Source organism: Panthera pardus, unplaced genomic scaffold, assembly GCF_024362965.1.
Source record: "Panthera pardus isolate Hobbes unplaced genomic scaffold, ASM2436296v1 HiC_scaffold_10, whole genome shotgun sequence".
Classification (NCBI taxonomy): domain Eukaryota; kingdom Metazoa; phylum Chordata; class Mammalia; order Carnivora; family Felidae; genus Panthera; species Panthera pardus.
This window is the reverse complement of record NW_026526655.1, coordinates 47,576,145-47,592,953: the sequence shown is the minus strand read 5'-3', so window position 1 is coordinate 47,592,953 and position 16,809 is coordinate 47,576,145. Positions and strand designations below refer to the sequence as shown.

Sequence of the window (16,809 nt, the reverse complement as noted above, 5' to 3'; positions counted from 1 at the left end):
GAAATACTGGTACAAAACTCTCAGATTAGAAAGTTGAACTTTTGGTTTTTTGAACAATCGATCATATATAGGGATATGCCCCTTAAAATTTAAAGTTATAAGTTAAAGAGAAAACTTCGAAAATACAGTTGAATTTTATATCTTCCAAGTTGTGGTGGAAAAAGAAAACACCTTTTAGGCTTCAAGACTACTCTACTCCTACCTCATGGGTAGTTCTGTGTCATGACTGGGAGTGTCATTTCTAACCTTAGCTCTAGATGTTTTCAGTGTTAGTAAGAACTGTTCACAGAAACATCTTGCTGCCTAAAATAGAGTCCTAAAGATTTGTACTACCAAGAGAACTTAAATCAAAGGAACTCTGGTATAAAGTTTAAAATAGAACTTGAAAAGAATACTGTAGAACAGAGCAAGCTATTACTTATTGATAGCAAAACGACTTAGAAAACACAGGGCCAAATTTGAGGTTCTGCCTTGCTATAGCAGGGCCGCTGTCTCTGGGGTTTCGGGGAGAGCCTGGCATGTTTGCCATCACCTTGTCTTAAGGGTATTCCAGCCACTTTAAAGGAAGTTTCCTCAGTATTATGATCTGGCCAACAGCTCATTCCATTTTCTATATTTTTATCAAACTGTTACCAGTGAATACAATAATTATAAACAACAGATAAAAAATAATGAAGTTTTACAGAGATTTGACAAACAGATTTTACTTCTAGAAATGGATACCAGAAAGGATGATTTTGTTCTCCCCAAGTTTCTCCTGGAGTCTTATTGCCTCAAATAGTGGCTTGTGAATGATGGTATCTTGAGTGGAAAATGATCTGATCTGTATTTATGCAACTATTTATATATACTTACAGTTTATATGTATCTATATTTTATATATATAATATGAACTGTTAGTTATAACCTGGATCTTTTCTTTGTGTAAGCTTGATGACATTAACCCTTTGTTAAGCTGTTCATCCTATATTCCCCCATTTCTACCTACACCCACTATGAAAACCTTAGGTATCATTAAGAGGGACACTGAAAACAAAACAGTGAAGTTATGTTTTGTATACGTTATGTATAAGGTGCAGTTTTTGTCAATACTCCTCCAGAAAGAGGGGAAGAAAACACAGAAAAGAGCAACTAAAATGATTAAAGGAAGAAATCAGTTGTGTGAAAAAGTAGGGCTTTCCAGACTGGACAGATGCCAGCCAAGAAAACAAGAAGATAATTAGGATATATAAAATAATGAGAAGTTTGGAAAAGTTAAAGATAATTTTTGTTAAATGGTTTTTCAACACTAGAGTTGTCTTCTGTTGGGAAATTATATTTTGATAAATATATATTTAAAAAAATTTTTTTTGAACGTTTACTCATTTTTGAGAGACAGAGACAGAGCATGTGTGGGGAGGGGCAGAGAGAGAGGGAGACACAGAATCTGAAGCAGGCTTCAGGCTCCGAGTTGTCAGCACAGAGCCCAACACGGGGCTCGAACTTACAAGCCATGAGATCATGACCTGAGCTAAAGTCGGACGCTCAACCAACTGAGCCACCCAGGTGCTTTGATAAATGCGTTCTTAATGCCTGTGTCAATTTAGAAGTTATGCCTACCTTTGAAACTTAAAAAAGAGAAAAGAAGGACTCTTATATAATTTAAATACTACTGTTTTTTTGAAGAATAACAAATTCTTAGTTGGTCCTTACTGCACACCATGCCCTATTCCAAGTGCTAAAAATGACAGGATAAATTAGAGCCCATCCATGTCCTTAAGGAATTTAGCATCAATAGGGGCAACTTTTATGTAAACATTAGAAGGCAATCATCACCGTGTTTGGGATAATGCTGGGCATAATGCTCTTACATTAAAGATAAATGATCAAGGTCTCTGGTGTCTCAGGAGATGCAGCATCACGGAGGCTGGAAGCAGTTTGTGTATGGGAAGGTATAACCGAGGCAGTTTGGAATGACTGGCGCATAGTGGCTGTGACAGGCAAGATGGACACATCCTTGCTCTTGTGAAGCCTATGTTTCATGGAAGACCCACAAAGTAAATACATAATGGGGGGAATTCAGGTAGTGATAAAGGCTGTGGGTTAAAACAAAAAAAGGCAGGTTAACGTGATAGTGCCTAGACAGTGTCAGTGAGAAGGGAGAGTGCATGACTTTGTTGTCAGGGAAAAAGAACCTCTCTGATACGATGACATTTGATCTATGATTTGGATAAACAGAAGGAGCAGAGCTTGAAAACCCTGGAGCAAGAGCTGTTAAGGCACAGGGAGCAGCAAGTGTAAATGCAAAGATGGGTACTAGCTTGGTGTGTTTAAGGAACAGAGGAAAAGGTCAGGATTGATAGGAAGGGTGAGTGAGGGCTAGAACTGGGGTGGTAGGGGAGGGTGGGGAGCACTGGTGGAATGACTACACAAATCAGGTAGTGTTTAAATGCTTTGGGAAATGAAGGATTTTAAGAACGAAGGTGGCATATTAACCTTTGGCCGTTTTGAGGAGAGTAGATTTTAGGGGCAAGAACAGAAGTGGGAGCCACTCAGGCTGCTTTAGGGCTCCAGGGAAAGGATGAGAATGGCTTGTCTAGGATGCTACCAGCAGAGACAGGGAAGTGAGCATATTTGTAATGTATTTCAGAGTTTCAAAAGGTGATAGTGACCATTTTTCTCTCTGTTTTCTTTTTTGGAAGAATTTCAAACTTCTTATTTGCTTGTGTTATCTTAATATAAGTTGAGCAAGGTGGAGATGAAGTCATAAGTTTCAAATTTCTGAGCCAGACTGCAGTTTCAAAAAACAAAAACCATGCCCACCTAAATTAGAGTCTTGAGAGCTGGAATGAACCTTAGATGAATCTTTTGACGTGTCCCCTCCCTTCCATTTTAAGGATGAAGTATTTTGAGGTCCAGAAAGGTTAAGTGATTTGTTCAAGGTCATACCCAGAATATCTGGCTCCAAGTTAATGTCATTTTGACATAGTTTTGCTTGAATCTCCTTGAATTAGATCATTGCTTTGGAATAAAGAGTATTCTGCTAAACTTTGAATCAGTATTTATTGTGGTAAGTGGGTTGTATGAATACAGGTTTCGCCCTGCTGTCCGAAAGTGGAGCCTTCCCATGAAAACTTTCATTAGCAGAAGTGGTATTCAAGCAAAGAAGCAATTATCATTAATGTGATGTATATGGAAAATTTTTCCAAACCCCCCAAATTTCCCAGACCCAAAAAGTAACCACTCTCAGGGTTTTGTGATACCTTAGGACACATCTTGCTAATGGATGCAAAGAATAAGTTGAGATAAAGCATAGATGCTCATAGGCACCATTGAGCACTACGGGCAGCTTGATGCTGAGAAGTGGGCTGTGGTTCCCAGGGAAGGAGCTCAGGGTGCGCCTCCTGCTGCTCGGGGAGCAGGCAACTCTTAGAACGGTTCATTGTAAAACAAACGCTGAATGCTAGTTTTGCTTTTCTTTGTAAAAGCGAATCCTCTTCAGATTTTTTTCAGTTGGCAAAAACAGGTACTAATGTAGGTCTTCCCTAAAAGCAAAGTGCTGTAAGGGGAACTTTTGAAAGGAAGATAACTGCATTAAGATCTTTGCCATATAAATAGTAACACTAAGACTTCCCTCTCTCTGCCCTTGTTCTCCTCCTCTCCTTTCCTTCTCCCTTCCTCCTCCTCCTCCTTCTCTTCCTTCTTGTTTCTCTCCAAACTCCCCCCTCCCTTCCTTCCTCCCCACAGATATTGCCATTGCTGCTCCCTATGGGGGCGAAGATAAAAAAGGAATTGTTTATATTTTCAATGGAAGATTAACAGGCTTGAATGCAGTACCGTCTCAAATCCTTGAAGGGAAGTGGGCTGCCCGAAGCATGCCACCAAGCTTTGGCTATTCAATGAAAGGAGCCACGGATATAGACAGAAATGGATATCCAGGTGCTTTCCTAGAAATACATACAATTTCTTAGGTTGTTCAGTCCTAATAGCGAATAGTTTGTTACTGCTCTCTTGATTTACGTCATAAGTTATTTCAGTTCAGTACTTCAGTTATTGTTCATACCCCTGCTATGTACTTTAAGGCACTGTTCTCATCACCGAAGGGGATATGAGACAAAGACAGCTGTATTTCCTGGGAGCTTCCAATATAAAACATATACTCTGAGTTTCTTCTTTTGTTGTCCTGAACTCTGTAATGAAATGTCAGACAAAACTTTGAATGTTCATTCTAGCATTTTAAATGTCTCCTGTTTTTTTTAATCATCTAACATTTTTATGGACTTGACTAATCATTGTGATTGTTAAAAGATACATTATCTCATTTAATTCTCCCAGTAAGGCTGGTGAAGCATATAGGCTAGCTTAGGTTGTTATTATGCCATTTTTATGGATGAGAAAAGATTGAGAAAGGTAATTTGCCTGAGGTCGCCTTTTGGTTTGAACCAGGACAGGAACAGAGGCCTTTTTCTAGCAGTTATATACTTGGAGTATTATAATGGACCTGGTCATAATGGGTCCATTCTTTAAATGAGACATAATGCAGAAGACTTGGTTTACCTTTATTATTGAAACAGTTCGTATGAGCCCAATATACAAGTGTGTTGAAGTGCTTTTGGAAATAGGACAGGAATGTGATTCTTGTCTGTTACTGTTATTTCAGGAGATTTTTTGGTTATAAATGCAATATATTTGTTATAGAACTTTTAGAAAATACAGCAAAGCATATCTTTCAATCATTTTTCCAATGCGTTCATATATAGTTCTTTAACAAAACAGAATTATACTTTAGGCACTGTTAATAGCATATTTTTTTATTCACTCAAAGTATCAGAAATGTTTCCCCATATTACTAATTATTCTTCTAAATATGAATTATATTTTTCCCATTCTATCAAATGTCTGTATCAGATCTTACTTAAGTTTATTTTGCGGCATTTATATCCTTGCATATAATTCTGGTGCATACCTCTGATTATTTCCTTAGGACAAAATTCTTTTTTTTTTTTCTCTTTATTTTTTTTATTTTTATTTTTATTTTTTTTTAAATTTTTAACGTTTATTTATTTTTGAGGCAGAGAGAGACAGAGCATGAACGGGGGAGGGTCAGAGAGAGGGAGACACAGAATCTGAAACAGGCTCCAGGCTCCGAGCTGTCAGCACAGAGCCCAACGCGGGGCTTGAACTCACTGACCGTGAGATCATGACCTGAGCCGAAGTCGGCCACTTAACCGACCAAGCCACCAGGCGCCCAGGACAAAATTCTATAATTGCTGTGTCAAAGATACGGCACTTTAAAAAAAAAGAAATCTGTTGATACATGTCATCAAATTATAATCCCATGCCCTCAAAAAGAAGGTTTTGCAGCTCTTTTTAAGCATTCACCAGAATGAGCAATCATTTACCCACATGGGTGCCTACACTGAGGGTCATCTGTTGTTTTTGTAAAAATAATATTAAACTATATGATAGGTAGAAATGTTACTTTGTTCTACTTTATAGTTTTTAATTATCAGGGAGGGTAAGCATTTTTGTTTATATGTATTTACTTTTGTGAATTCCCTTTTTACTTTTTTTTTTTTTTTGCTCTGTTTCTATTGGGATGTTGTTTTCCTTTCTTTTTTTTTTTTCCTTAGGACAGTGTCTTAAATATTGTGGATAGTAACCCCTTAACACACACACACACACACACACACACACACACACACACACACACACATCTCAGTTTGTCGTATTTGCTTTTTGGGCATAAAGAAGTTCTTAATTTTTAGGTAATCCAATCTACCCATCTTTCTGGTTCCTTATGTACTTGTCTGCTTAGAAAGGGTTTCCTCAGATTTACCTTGGATATATTGTGAAATAGAGCTCTTATTTCATATTTTCTTAATCACGAACCCATTGTACCAGCTGCATATAAAAATTAATGCATTCTGTTCTTGTTAATTTGAATGCTATCTGCTGTCCTTCTAAGTATTCTATGTATATGTAATGTGCTTTGTTTTGTTTTGTTTTTGTAACAAAGGGGAAAATTTATAATGAAATTTAGACTTGTAATGAAACTTTGCAATGAAATTGTAAAATCCACAGGCACTTATAAAACTTTTTCCTTTGAGGGGTATATGCATTTGGGTGATATACACTTCCTTATTATTGCTAATTTTTATAAAGTACCCTTTAAAAAGATTCTCATCTTTACAAAGTATCCATTAAAAATATGCTTGTCTCCCTGGATGAAAGATTAGTTTTATGTGGAGTGTATGCCATTTGATACCTTATTTAGAGTTTTCATATGTTTTTGCCTTTGAGATACTATCTTACAACCATTTAATGAAGAATAGTTTTGAGACTATGTCTAAATCTTTATCACATGCACTGAAAGTTTTATAGAATGGTATATGAATTAAAAATATTATTATTATTATTATTTACATGTTTTTCTACTCTCTTTTAAGACTTAATTGTAGGAGCTTTTGGTGTAGATAGAGCTGTATTATACAGGTGAGCACGTTTCCATATCCTGTAATATAGGAATATTACCACTGTTTGAATTTCAGTTTAATTTTCTTGAAGTAATGATAAAATTTGTTCTTTCTAGTCAAGCCTTGCTCAGTCAGCATTTATACAAGGAAATCCCAAAGCAGAAGAAGGTGTAGATTTTTTTATTTAGAAACGCATTCAGAATTTTCTCTCTTTGTTGTTTAAATTATGTTCAAAGATGTTCTTCTGTGTTTTAAATCTCTCTTTAAAATTTATATGAGTTTACATTTTCCTCTAAAAGGCAAGAAGTTAACTTGATGTTTATGCCACAGCATTCTGTGACCACAGGGCAGTATGTAATGACTTCCCAAATCAATATTTTTATTAGAGCAATATATGTAAATCCACATAATCTGTATTTCTCAGCTTCATCCATATTCTCAGTTATTCTCTATATTTAATCAACTCCTCATGCTTTAGACTATCATCTGGCATCCCAAGTAGATGAAGATGCTTACACTTTTATGGGCTATGTTTATACATGCCAGAATAACTAACCTGAGTTCTGTGTAATGGAATTTATGTTGGGTCAACTTGATTGTGGCTCTTGGGGCCACGTGTGCCCAATCATTTATCATGACTGAGTAGGCACAGTGCCGTGAGCCTACTATATTTTTATACAGGGCTTAAACCTGTACATCTGAACTTTGGAAAACTATTTATTTTAATTTATTATTTCAGTTTTTAAAATTGCTATTAAAAGGTAATACATATAGTAAAATGCATGTAGTAAAAACTCAATCAGAAAGGACATAAACAAAAATAACATACTTCCTTTCACGCCAGTTACTAGTTTGAGTATACCCTACCAGAATTATTCTGTGCATTAAAAAATTATGTGTATGTGTTTGCGTATGCATCCTTTGTACATGGTGGGTTTTTTTCCTGTCATATAAAAATTATATTGGATATATCATAGAGATCATCTCGTATCCACACAGATGGATTTATGTCACTCATTTCCCCTACTGTATTGCATTGCGTTAGGTAGATACCCCACAACGTGGTTAACCATTCTGCTTTCGTGGACTGAGTTCAGATAGGATGGCCACTTGTCCCGCTTTGCCTGGAACTGCGGGATTTACCAGGATGTGGGACTGTCAGTGCTAAAGTCAGGATGGTCTTCAGCAAACAGGGACAGTTTGTCATTCTGTGTTTAGATTGTTTTTATTCCTTTTGCTGTTATAAACAATGCTTTAGAAAACGTTATATATACAAAAAATGTAAACCTAAAATGCTTAGATCAATCTAATATTGTAAATAACTTTTTGCTTTCTTTTCTTTTTCTTTCTTTCTTCTTTTTTTTTTAAACCAGGGCCAGACCAGTTATAACTGTAAATGCTGGCCTTGAAGTGTACCCTAGCATTTTAAATCAAGACAATAAAACCTGCCCATTGCCTGGGACAGATCTCAAAGTTTCCTGGTAAGGGCATTAGTTTAATAATATTTACTATTGTGATTATTGGTACAGTCATTATGAAAACAATTGAAAATGAAGGGGGGGCTGAAATATTGCAGAACAGTTTCTATGTGTATTACTCTCTTTTCATAGATTGGATTATAGAAATGTTGTTCCAGAGTAGATATGTAGAAGGCTCTAAAAATATGCTACAAACTACTATAAACTTCATTAAAAAAAATGATGCATGCTCAATGAATATATTCAAAAAGACGAAAAAGCTAATTAGATCTCAGAACTCATTATTTGATTCTAAACAGACCCATGAACATTTTTATTTTTAAAGGAGATGATCTTTTCCAGATTTAATATCTGTGAATAGTTGTATGAAAAATACATTATTTAATTATTATTATGAAATATTATTAAATGTTAAATAATATTAAATCTATAAGTAGTATATTACCAATATAATATTCTTCTTGTTCTTCTTGTTCTTCTACTTGTCCCCTAACTAGTTTCTAAAGAAAAATATAATTTTTTGTAAGTTTAATATCGGAATTCTTCTCTAGTCCAGTGTTTCTCAAGTCTTCATTATTTGTACGCTATTTTCTGCTAGTGTATGATTTTTGCTATACTTTCATTCTACCTGTATTTATAATTAAAAGAATTTTTTTCTTTAAATCAATTCATGTTTTACTTAAAAATATTTAAAAATAATATGGAGAAACCCCAGTACCTTTCTCATACATGTCAAAATAAATATAAAATTAAGAAAAACCTTGGCCCATATACTAGTAAAATCACCAAGAGTACCTCACTTTGGGGAACACTGTTCTTTAAGTTCCTTGGTTACTCAAAAATCAAAGAACTTTTACAGATGCGGTGAGGAATGATTAGAAGCTGGGAAAATTTTACTTCTAAGAGGCTAATGAAAAAATAATTCTGATTTTGTTTTCAAATTATTATAGTTATTAGAAAACATTTTTCAAAATTTTATTTCTTTCATTGGATTGCATTAAAAATTTAGTAACATTTTATCTTATATTGATTGGCAGTGAAGTTTTCAAGATTTTAGCTTTAAGTTTTATGGCCTTCCCTTCACTCACCCTGCCTGCCCCTGTGAAATTGCTAGTAATATATTTAAAAGTATGCTAATAACTGTAAAGCTTTGAATATACTAACCAGAGCAGTAGCTTTTGTATCTTTTTGGTTATGGCACATTGTATGAAATACATTTTGCATCATAATCCAGTAAATACATGTGTGTAATTAAAACAAAAGTTCCATGAAATCTTACCCTTCAGTCAGTTTTATTTATTTGATTTATTTTTTTAAGATATTGGTTGACACAACCCACTGAACTGATTTCATGACCCATTAAGAAATCATGAAGAACACTGTTCTAGAGGAGCTTTCTAATTAAAGGAAGCTTGGTGGGGGCTTTTTAAAAAAAAAATGAGATTATTTTATGTCTGGCCCATCCTTTCTCTCACTTAGATTTATCAACAGGTTCTATAAACTTGAGAGGAGGTTCGGAGATTCTTTTTTTTTTTTTTTTTGAAATGAAGATACCATGAAAGGAAAGGTACTTAAATTACTGAAGGATGAGTTAGGACATTCTGTGTATTTTGTGTTTCATGTTTCACGAATGTTATTATGACATGAAGAAAGATATAAAAGGCTTCACTATATAAACTGTGCATTAGAAATATGAGATTTGGGGGCGATACTCAGCAATGTGTTTAAACTGGATTACAGGATTTGTATATATTTTTATTTCTCTACAGTTTTAATGTCAAGTTCTGCTTAAAGGCAGATGGCAAAGGAGCACTTCCCACGAAAATTAGTAAGTATTCTATGGAAAAATTACAGAATGATTCTGCATATACAGCACTTAAAAATGTTTCAGGATATTTGAATAGTTACTCAAATAGTTGTTATCTTTGTTCTTTATTTGAATATGTATGCTTAAAGGCACCTAGCATTGCAACATGATTACCTTGTTGACTCTTAATTCAGATATAAATACATATTTATTTGTTGACATTGTGAACAGAATAGCCCATTGAATGGTAAAGATGGCCTTCAGAAAGTTAAACACTTACCAATGAGAGATAAATGAATTCTAGGGGAAATAGGTATCATTGTATATAAGTAGATGATCTACTGAAAAGTTCGTATTTTATGTCTCAGAGAAACCCCCAGCAATCTAAGCAGCAGAAATGCTTTAGATACAGTGGAAGACGGAGAAAAAGTTTGGGCCATCCAATTTACCCACACAGCAAATTCCTAACTTGACTCTTCCTTTCCAACATATGGTTTATATGGTCTGGAGAGCAAGGCAGGAGAGCTAAGTAATTGTAGCCAAGATTGGTCATTGTTAGTGACAAGTGCTGAGAAGCCACCGCAAAGCAGAGGAAGAGGACTGAGTTTGCTGGGTGTGTGTGTGTGCATGGAAGTTCACATAGAGTGGCAAGGTGGGGTCCCTGGAAGATGACTAAAGACCTGTAGGGAATGTCTGGAGGGGTATTTTGCACAGAGGAAATGGCAATTTCAAGAGGCCTGAGGCAAGAGCATGCTTCGTGTGTTTGAGAGACACAAGGAGAGTGGTGTGGGTGGGTAGAACAGAATTGGAAGCAAAATCACCTTGCGTTTTAACCCAAAGTTAACATGAGGTTCAACATTTAGAGAAACTTAGAAACTTGGTTTTGACGTTGAAGAAACTACTTAAATAAGAGCTGAATCTTAGAAGGAAGTCACCCTAATACCGTGCTTCAGGCTATTGGTTGCATGTTTGCTTTAATAGAATTCTTGATCTAGTTAACTATATTAGGTCACCTGCTTCACGAGGGACATATTTATCTGACAGTCTGATATGGTAGCTTCATTAAAAGTAGTAGTTGCAGGTGATTCAAACTGTTTATTTGTCATAGTGTTTAATAGAATAATATGGGTGCATATTAGTAAATATTAATCGCAGTCAGTGGGAAATTGCTGCTACTTGTGTTAATGGCGGGAGTCGTAATTCACATATATTTCGTGCTCTGAACTTCTTCCTCTCTGCCTAAATTAAAAGAAAAAATTCCCCTTGCATCTGATAGTTATTTTACTACCATCATTATCTATTGTATGAATTAATATGTGGCTTTACTTTGGGGATAGTTGGATTAATTATTAATTAGCAAATATTCAGGATTAATATGTTGTAGTCTCACTACAATGTATACACATTTTTAGTGAATTACAAGGAAATTGCTTCTTAAGGAATAAATATCTTTGTTTACATGAAAACTCTATCTAGGACAGATAGGTGTTCATAACGATTATATTAGTTATAAATCCTTTGTATAGATTTCCAGGTGGAGCTTCTTTTGGATAAACTCAAGCAAAAAGGAGCAATTCGACGAGCACTATTTCTCCATAACCGGTCCCCAGGTCACTCCAAGAACATGACTATTTCAAGGGGGGGACAGATGCAGTGTGAGGAACTAATAGCATATCTGCGGGTAAGAGATACTTTTCTCCTTCATCGTCTTTTACTTTTTACTAATTTTTTTCCTTTTCATCTAAATGATTCTCACTTTGTGTGAATTTTTGGGTATTAAATCGAAAGGAAAACACAGAAGAATACACTTGAGGAAGTTTAGCTTTTTAATGTATCAAACCTGAGTAATGGATTTTTGTTCCTGACAAACTGGATATTTCAACTGGTCTTTCTGCGACATTGCTACTGAATAAATTATAACAAACCTATTTCTTAAATGTTGCTAGACTCTCAAAACATAAAATAAATCTCCACGGTCCAAAAAATAAAAAATAAAAAATCAGTTAAAAAACTACATTGGCAAAATTTGACTTGTGACTTGTGTGCAGATACGTGAGCCAGAGTGTCTGGGGAAGGATGAACAGTAATTGCGGATACCGCTGGCACAGGAATTCAGACTCATCTGGGACTTTTGCAAGCCAGGGGTCTGACTTGAGCCTCCTACTTGCCATTATATAGAAGAACACACACACACACACACACACACACACACACACACACACACACACGTATATGTGAATATATCTATATATATTCATTGTTTTTTTGGTAAAAGCAAAAACAAAAACAATCCAAATAACCTTTGATAGGAGAATAGATAAATACATTATGGTTTTATTATCATATGATGAATATTACTCAACAGTAAAAATTAACCTCAGCTACTTGCAACAGGATGGATAAACCTTAACAAGAATGTTGAATAGAAAGCACATTACAGAGGGGCTCCTGGGTGGCTCAGTCGGTTAAATGTCCGACTTCGGCCCAGGTCATGATCTCGCGGTTCGTGAGTTCAAGCCCCATGTCGGGCTCTGTGCTGACAGCTCAGAGCCTGGAGCCTGCCTTGAATTCTGTGTCTCCTTCTCTCTCTGCTCCTCCCCCAGTCATGCTCTGTCTCTCTCTGTGTCTCTCTCTCTGTGTCAAAAATAAATAAAAACATTTAAAAAATTTATTAAAAAGAAAGCAAGTTACAGAAAAATGCATATGACCTCACTTTTAAGTGAACAAAAAAGGAAAAGCAAACAGAAGAACATATTGTTTAAGGACATATACAGTGTAGTAAAACTACTGAAAATAAATGAGAATGGTGTACTTAAAATTTAGAATGGTGGTTACCTCTGAGAAGAAAGGCCGAGGGAAGAAATGAGAAGGGAGTACATGGGTAACTTAAAAATTATTGGTAATATTTGGGGCACCTTGAGTGGCCCAGGCAGTTAAGCATGCGACCCTTCGTTTCGGCTCAGGTCACGATCTCCTGGTTTATGGATTCGATCCCTGTGTTGGGCTCTGCACTGGCCATGTGGAGCCTGCCTGGGATTCTCTCCCTCCTTTCTCATCCTCTCTGTCTCAAAATAAATAAATAAACTTAGAAAAATTATTAGTAATGTTCTAATTCTATTGGCTGTGGAGTGCCTGTTTTATTAACATGCCCTTGTATATTTTTGTATGAATCAAGTATTATAAACAAAAATTGATTAAGCGTCCTTGCTGAATAACCAGTCTTTTTGGACATTCTATTCTTACTCTTATATATTTGTAGTTTTTCAGAGTTTTGGTAGAATTGGATCAAGGTCGGACATGGCTGCCTTTGTACTGTGCACTTAACAGATTTTTCCAGATACTTTGATGTTGTAGACTGATGTTATCGTTGATTGGAAGCTTTTCTGTTTCTAGGATGAATCTGAATTTAGAGACAAACTCACTCCGATTACTGTTTTTATGGAGTATCGGTTGGATTACAGAACAGCTGCTGATGTGACAGGCTTGCAACCTATCCTTAACCAGTTCACTCCTGCCAACATTAGTCGACAGGTACTGTATGTACTGTCTCCACTTATCACTAATTTTATACTTTAATTTTTTTAAAGTCTTACACTTCATATTTTTAAATATCATAAGGGATGGCTTTTTAAATGTTGGTTTCTAGTCAGAGTCAGAGGGGAAGGTATCTGAATTTTCAGGTCAGAGATATTTGAAGCCACTCAGAACTTAGTTATATGCAGAGAAAGACAGGGTCATATTCATAAAACAGTAAAATAGTTCAAGGAAAACAAAGTGCCAATGTATTTACATACTCTTTTAGCATTTTGCTGAGTAAGTTTTATATATATGTTTTCTCTGATTTACATTTTAATTGTAAAAAATAGCATATGTATACACATATGTATATGTAGTATGGAAGTCATTCTTTTCATCAAATCAAACAAAATTTCTTAAAAACTATATTACAATATTTTTAAGAAAGTCCTGTGTAAAACCCATGTATTCAGATATTGCATTTCCTATTTCTTCCGCTTTTTTATTGCATATTTATACTGTTAGATTAATAGTTCTACTCCCACAGAATACTTTACCCTAAATTTAGGTTGTTATATCTTCTTTGTCTAAGTTACTAAGGTCTCATGCTTTTTTTTTATTTGTAATTTGAGAAGACTGTGTAAGGCAACATAAAGCGAATTAAAATATATTTTAAGTCTTTATTATTTAACAATTTTTATATATTTATATTTATTTTTTATTATATTTTATATTTTAACAATTATTTTTATATTTTAACAATTTATATTTTTTACTTTGTACACATTGTATCATATATAATGTATATATATACTTTCTGCCACCAGCAATATAGAACTTGAAAATGTAGTTCTTTATTAGTTCATATTGTGTATATTTCTTATTTTTAATGGATATACAGTATTTTGTTAATTAACAATTTAATAATGAACATCTCAGCCTTTTAGGATCTGTCATTCAGTTTTATACTTTTTGAAAAAGTTGTGACTTGACCTTTTACATTATGTGTTTTGATATAGGAGTTATGATTATTTTCTCTTTATAATTATAGAATTGTTAGCATTAACATTACTTTTGAGTAGCTTACTGAGATCACCAGTCTCTTTAATACCAATCCAGTTTTAAAGTTACCTAAGTAAGTAGGATAACTTTTGAAAACCCTTGGAGAGAAATAATAACTTTAATAATATTTAGCTTCCTTTCCTTCTCTTCCTGCTCTCCTTCATTGTTGTGTCCTTTGCGTCCTACGTATGTTTCAGCAGTGCCTGTGTACACAAGAGAGGCATGCTCTCTATGCATGCTTAGCTTTATTATATAATCTTGTTTCTATGTTAATTATCCATCCTTTGTTCCCATTATTTACTTCTTTCTAAGATGGGTCCTTCATTTCACTGGTCATATTACAGACTTGTTTTACCACACTTTCTCCATAGAGTACTGCTGTTCCATACAAATACTAACATGAGCCACATTTGTGGTTTTAAATTTGTTAGTTGGCAACATTTTCTTAAGGTAGAAAACAGGTGAAATTAAACTTCATAATATAAAGTTTGCTAGCACTGCTGTCATGAAAAACCACAGATTGGGTGGCTTGTTTTAAACAATAGAAATTTATTTTCTGATGGTTCTAGAGGCTTAAAGTCTGAGACCAAGGTGTCTGGCAGGGTTGGTTTCTTCTGAGGTCTCTCTCATCAGCTTATAAATGGTTACCTTCTCCTTTCGTCTTTACACGGTCTTCCCTCTGCGTGTGTCTTGTCCCAATCTCCTTATACATTGTGTTGCATTAGGGTCCACCCTGATGGTATCATTTTACGTTAATTACCTCTTTAAATACCGTATCTCCAGGTAAAATCACACTCAGGACTTCAGCATGTGAATTTTTGGGGGGGACACAGATCAGCCCGTAACAATATCCAAGTTATTGTCATTCCAGCACATAATCCATTTAAAAATTGTTAGTGAAATATTTTATATTCTATTTTTTGCTGTCTTCAAAATCCAGAATGTATTATATGATTATAGCACATCTCAATTCAGATGCTAAATATTTTTTCTGTATTTGGAATTCATATGGTTTATAGTTGAAGAAGTAGATTCACATACCCAAGTTGTTTTAACATACTAACAGTTTTCCAGTAATGGAATCAAGTATCAGTTTTTAAATTTAAATTTAAATTAATTAAAATTGAATAAAATTTGAAAATCAATTCTCAGCTCCCCCGAGACCCCTTTCAAGTGCTCAGAGGCCACATGTGGCTCACTGGTGGCTATTGTAATGGACAGGGCAGCTGTTGAGTTTCCCTTTCTGTAGCCTAATCCTTTGCAGTTAAGAGACCAGAGTGCTTTCTGTAGGAAGAGTGGCTTTTTTTTTTTTTTCCTGCCCTCCATTTATTTGTGCAATTGTAGATTAAGTTCTTACCCTGTGCAAGAGAGATTTAGTTCTCTATGAATGGAAGGCATTGCTGTGTGCTTTTCCATTTCTGAAACTTATTTTTCTAATAGCTTTAATACTGTGGTTACACCAATGCCAGCTAAATCCTTTCTCTTCAGTGTATGGTAGCAGTTAGGCAAATATCCCTTTGCCACAGTATTATTAATATTTCATACATATTTCTTATTCCAGACCTAACATACTCATCATTTTGACTGGGTCTCTTAATACTCACCATATCACTAGTTACTGTTATTATCTACAAAATCTACTTTTTATTCCTAAACGAGTTTGGCAATGACTGTATCTGGTATGACTTATGGAATCACCACAAAGTTCTTGTAATAGTCCCAGCCCTTCCCCCTTTTCCCCTTTGTTGAAGCGCATAGCAGTTGCTTACGTCTGTGTCATTTAATTAATTCACGTATATTGTTGTTTCATTCCAATTAAATTGGCAGTTAAGATCTGTATCATGTAATTTTATTCTGTGTGGCTGTTTATCCCTTGTGACTTGGAAGAGGAAGCCTCTCATTATTTTCCCCCTTTAAGTCATTTTCTCTCTTCTTTTTGTCTGCCCCTGGGCTTGAAGCTCTTTGAATATTAACACTAGACAAACCAAGAATGGCTTCATCTTTTTCTCTTTCTTCTTTTTACAGTTTTTGTATTTCCTTCATTCACACTCTACCCAGTCTCTTCTGCTACTTCCCACTGTTTTTGTGTTTTGGGTGTTCCATGCCGTTCTGTACCGCTCTAGCCTCCACACTCTCACAGCCAGATCTGAAAGGAGAAAATTCAGTTTTTGCTTATGTCACCCCTCCTGGATTGGCTTCAGTGCTTCTAGTCCCTTCTCCTTCACCTCCTTCCAAGTGGCCACATATATTCTGGCCTCATTTTGTCCAGTTTCTGTTCCCTTTGATCTGCCTGTCAGAATTGCTGCCATGCACCCGTAGCTCCTTATTCTTTGACACTCTGCCCCCATATTTCCAGGATGCTGGCAGAGGCATAGTCTGCAACAAGAAGTTCTAAAAGGGAAATTTGTTTTGCCCACGATCACACAAGTTAGCTAGTAGCAGCAGGTTCACGCTGAATCTTCATTTCTTTCTCATTTTTTTGAATCCTCAC

General features: G+C 35.3%; 1 protein-coding gene across 1 annotated transcript in view; it reads left to right on the top strand.

The window, feature by feature from the left end:
• Window positions 1–16,809, top strand: part of ITGAV (integrin subunit alpha V) — a 91,306-nt gene that overhangs the window by 56,226 nt on the left and 18,271 nt on the right. The window contains exons 13-18 of the mRNA XM_019461605.2: window positions 3,727–3,918; window positions 6,429–6,474; window positions 7,829–7,936; window positions 9,703–9,761; window positions 11,267–11,421; window positions 13,134–13,271. Coding sequence (XP_019317150.1) covers window positions 3,727–3,918; window positions 6,429–6,474; window positions 7,829–7,936; window positions 9,703–9,761; window positions 11,267–11,421; window positions 13,134–13,271 — 698 coding nt within the window. The remainder of the gene's footprint in view (window positions 1–3,726; window positions 3,919–6,428; window positions 6,475–7,828; window positions 7,937–9,702; window positions 9,762–11,266; window positions 11,422–13,133; window positions 13,272–16,809) is intronic.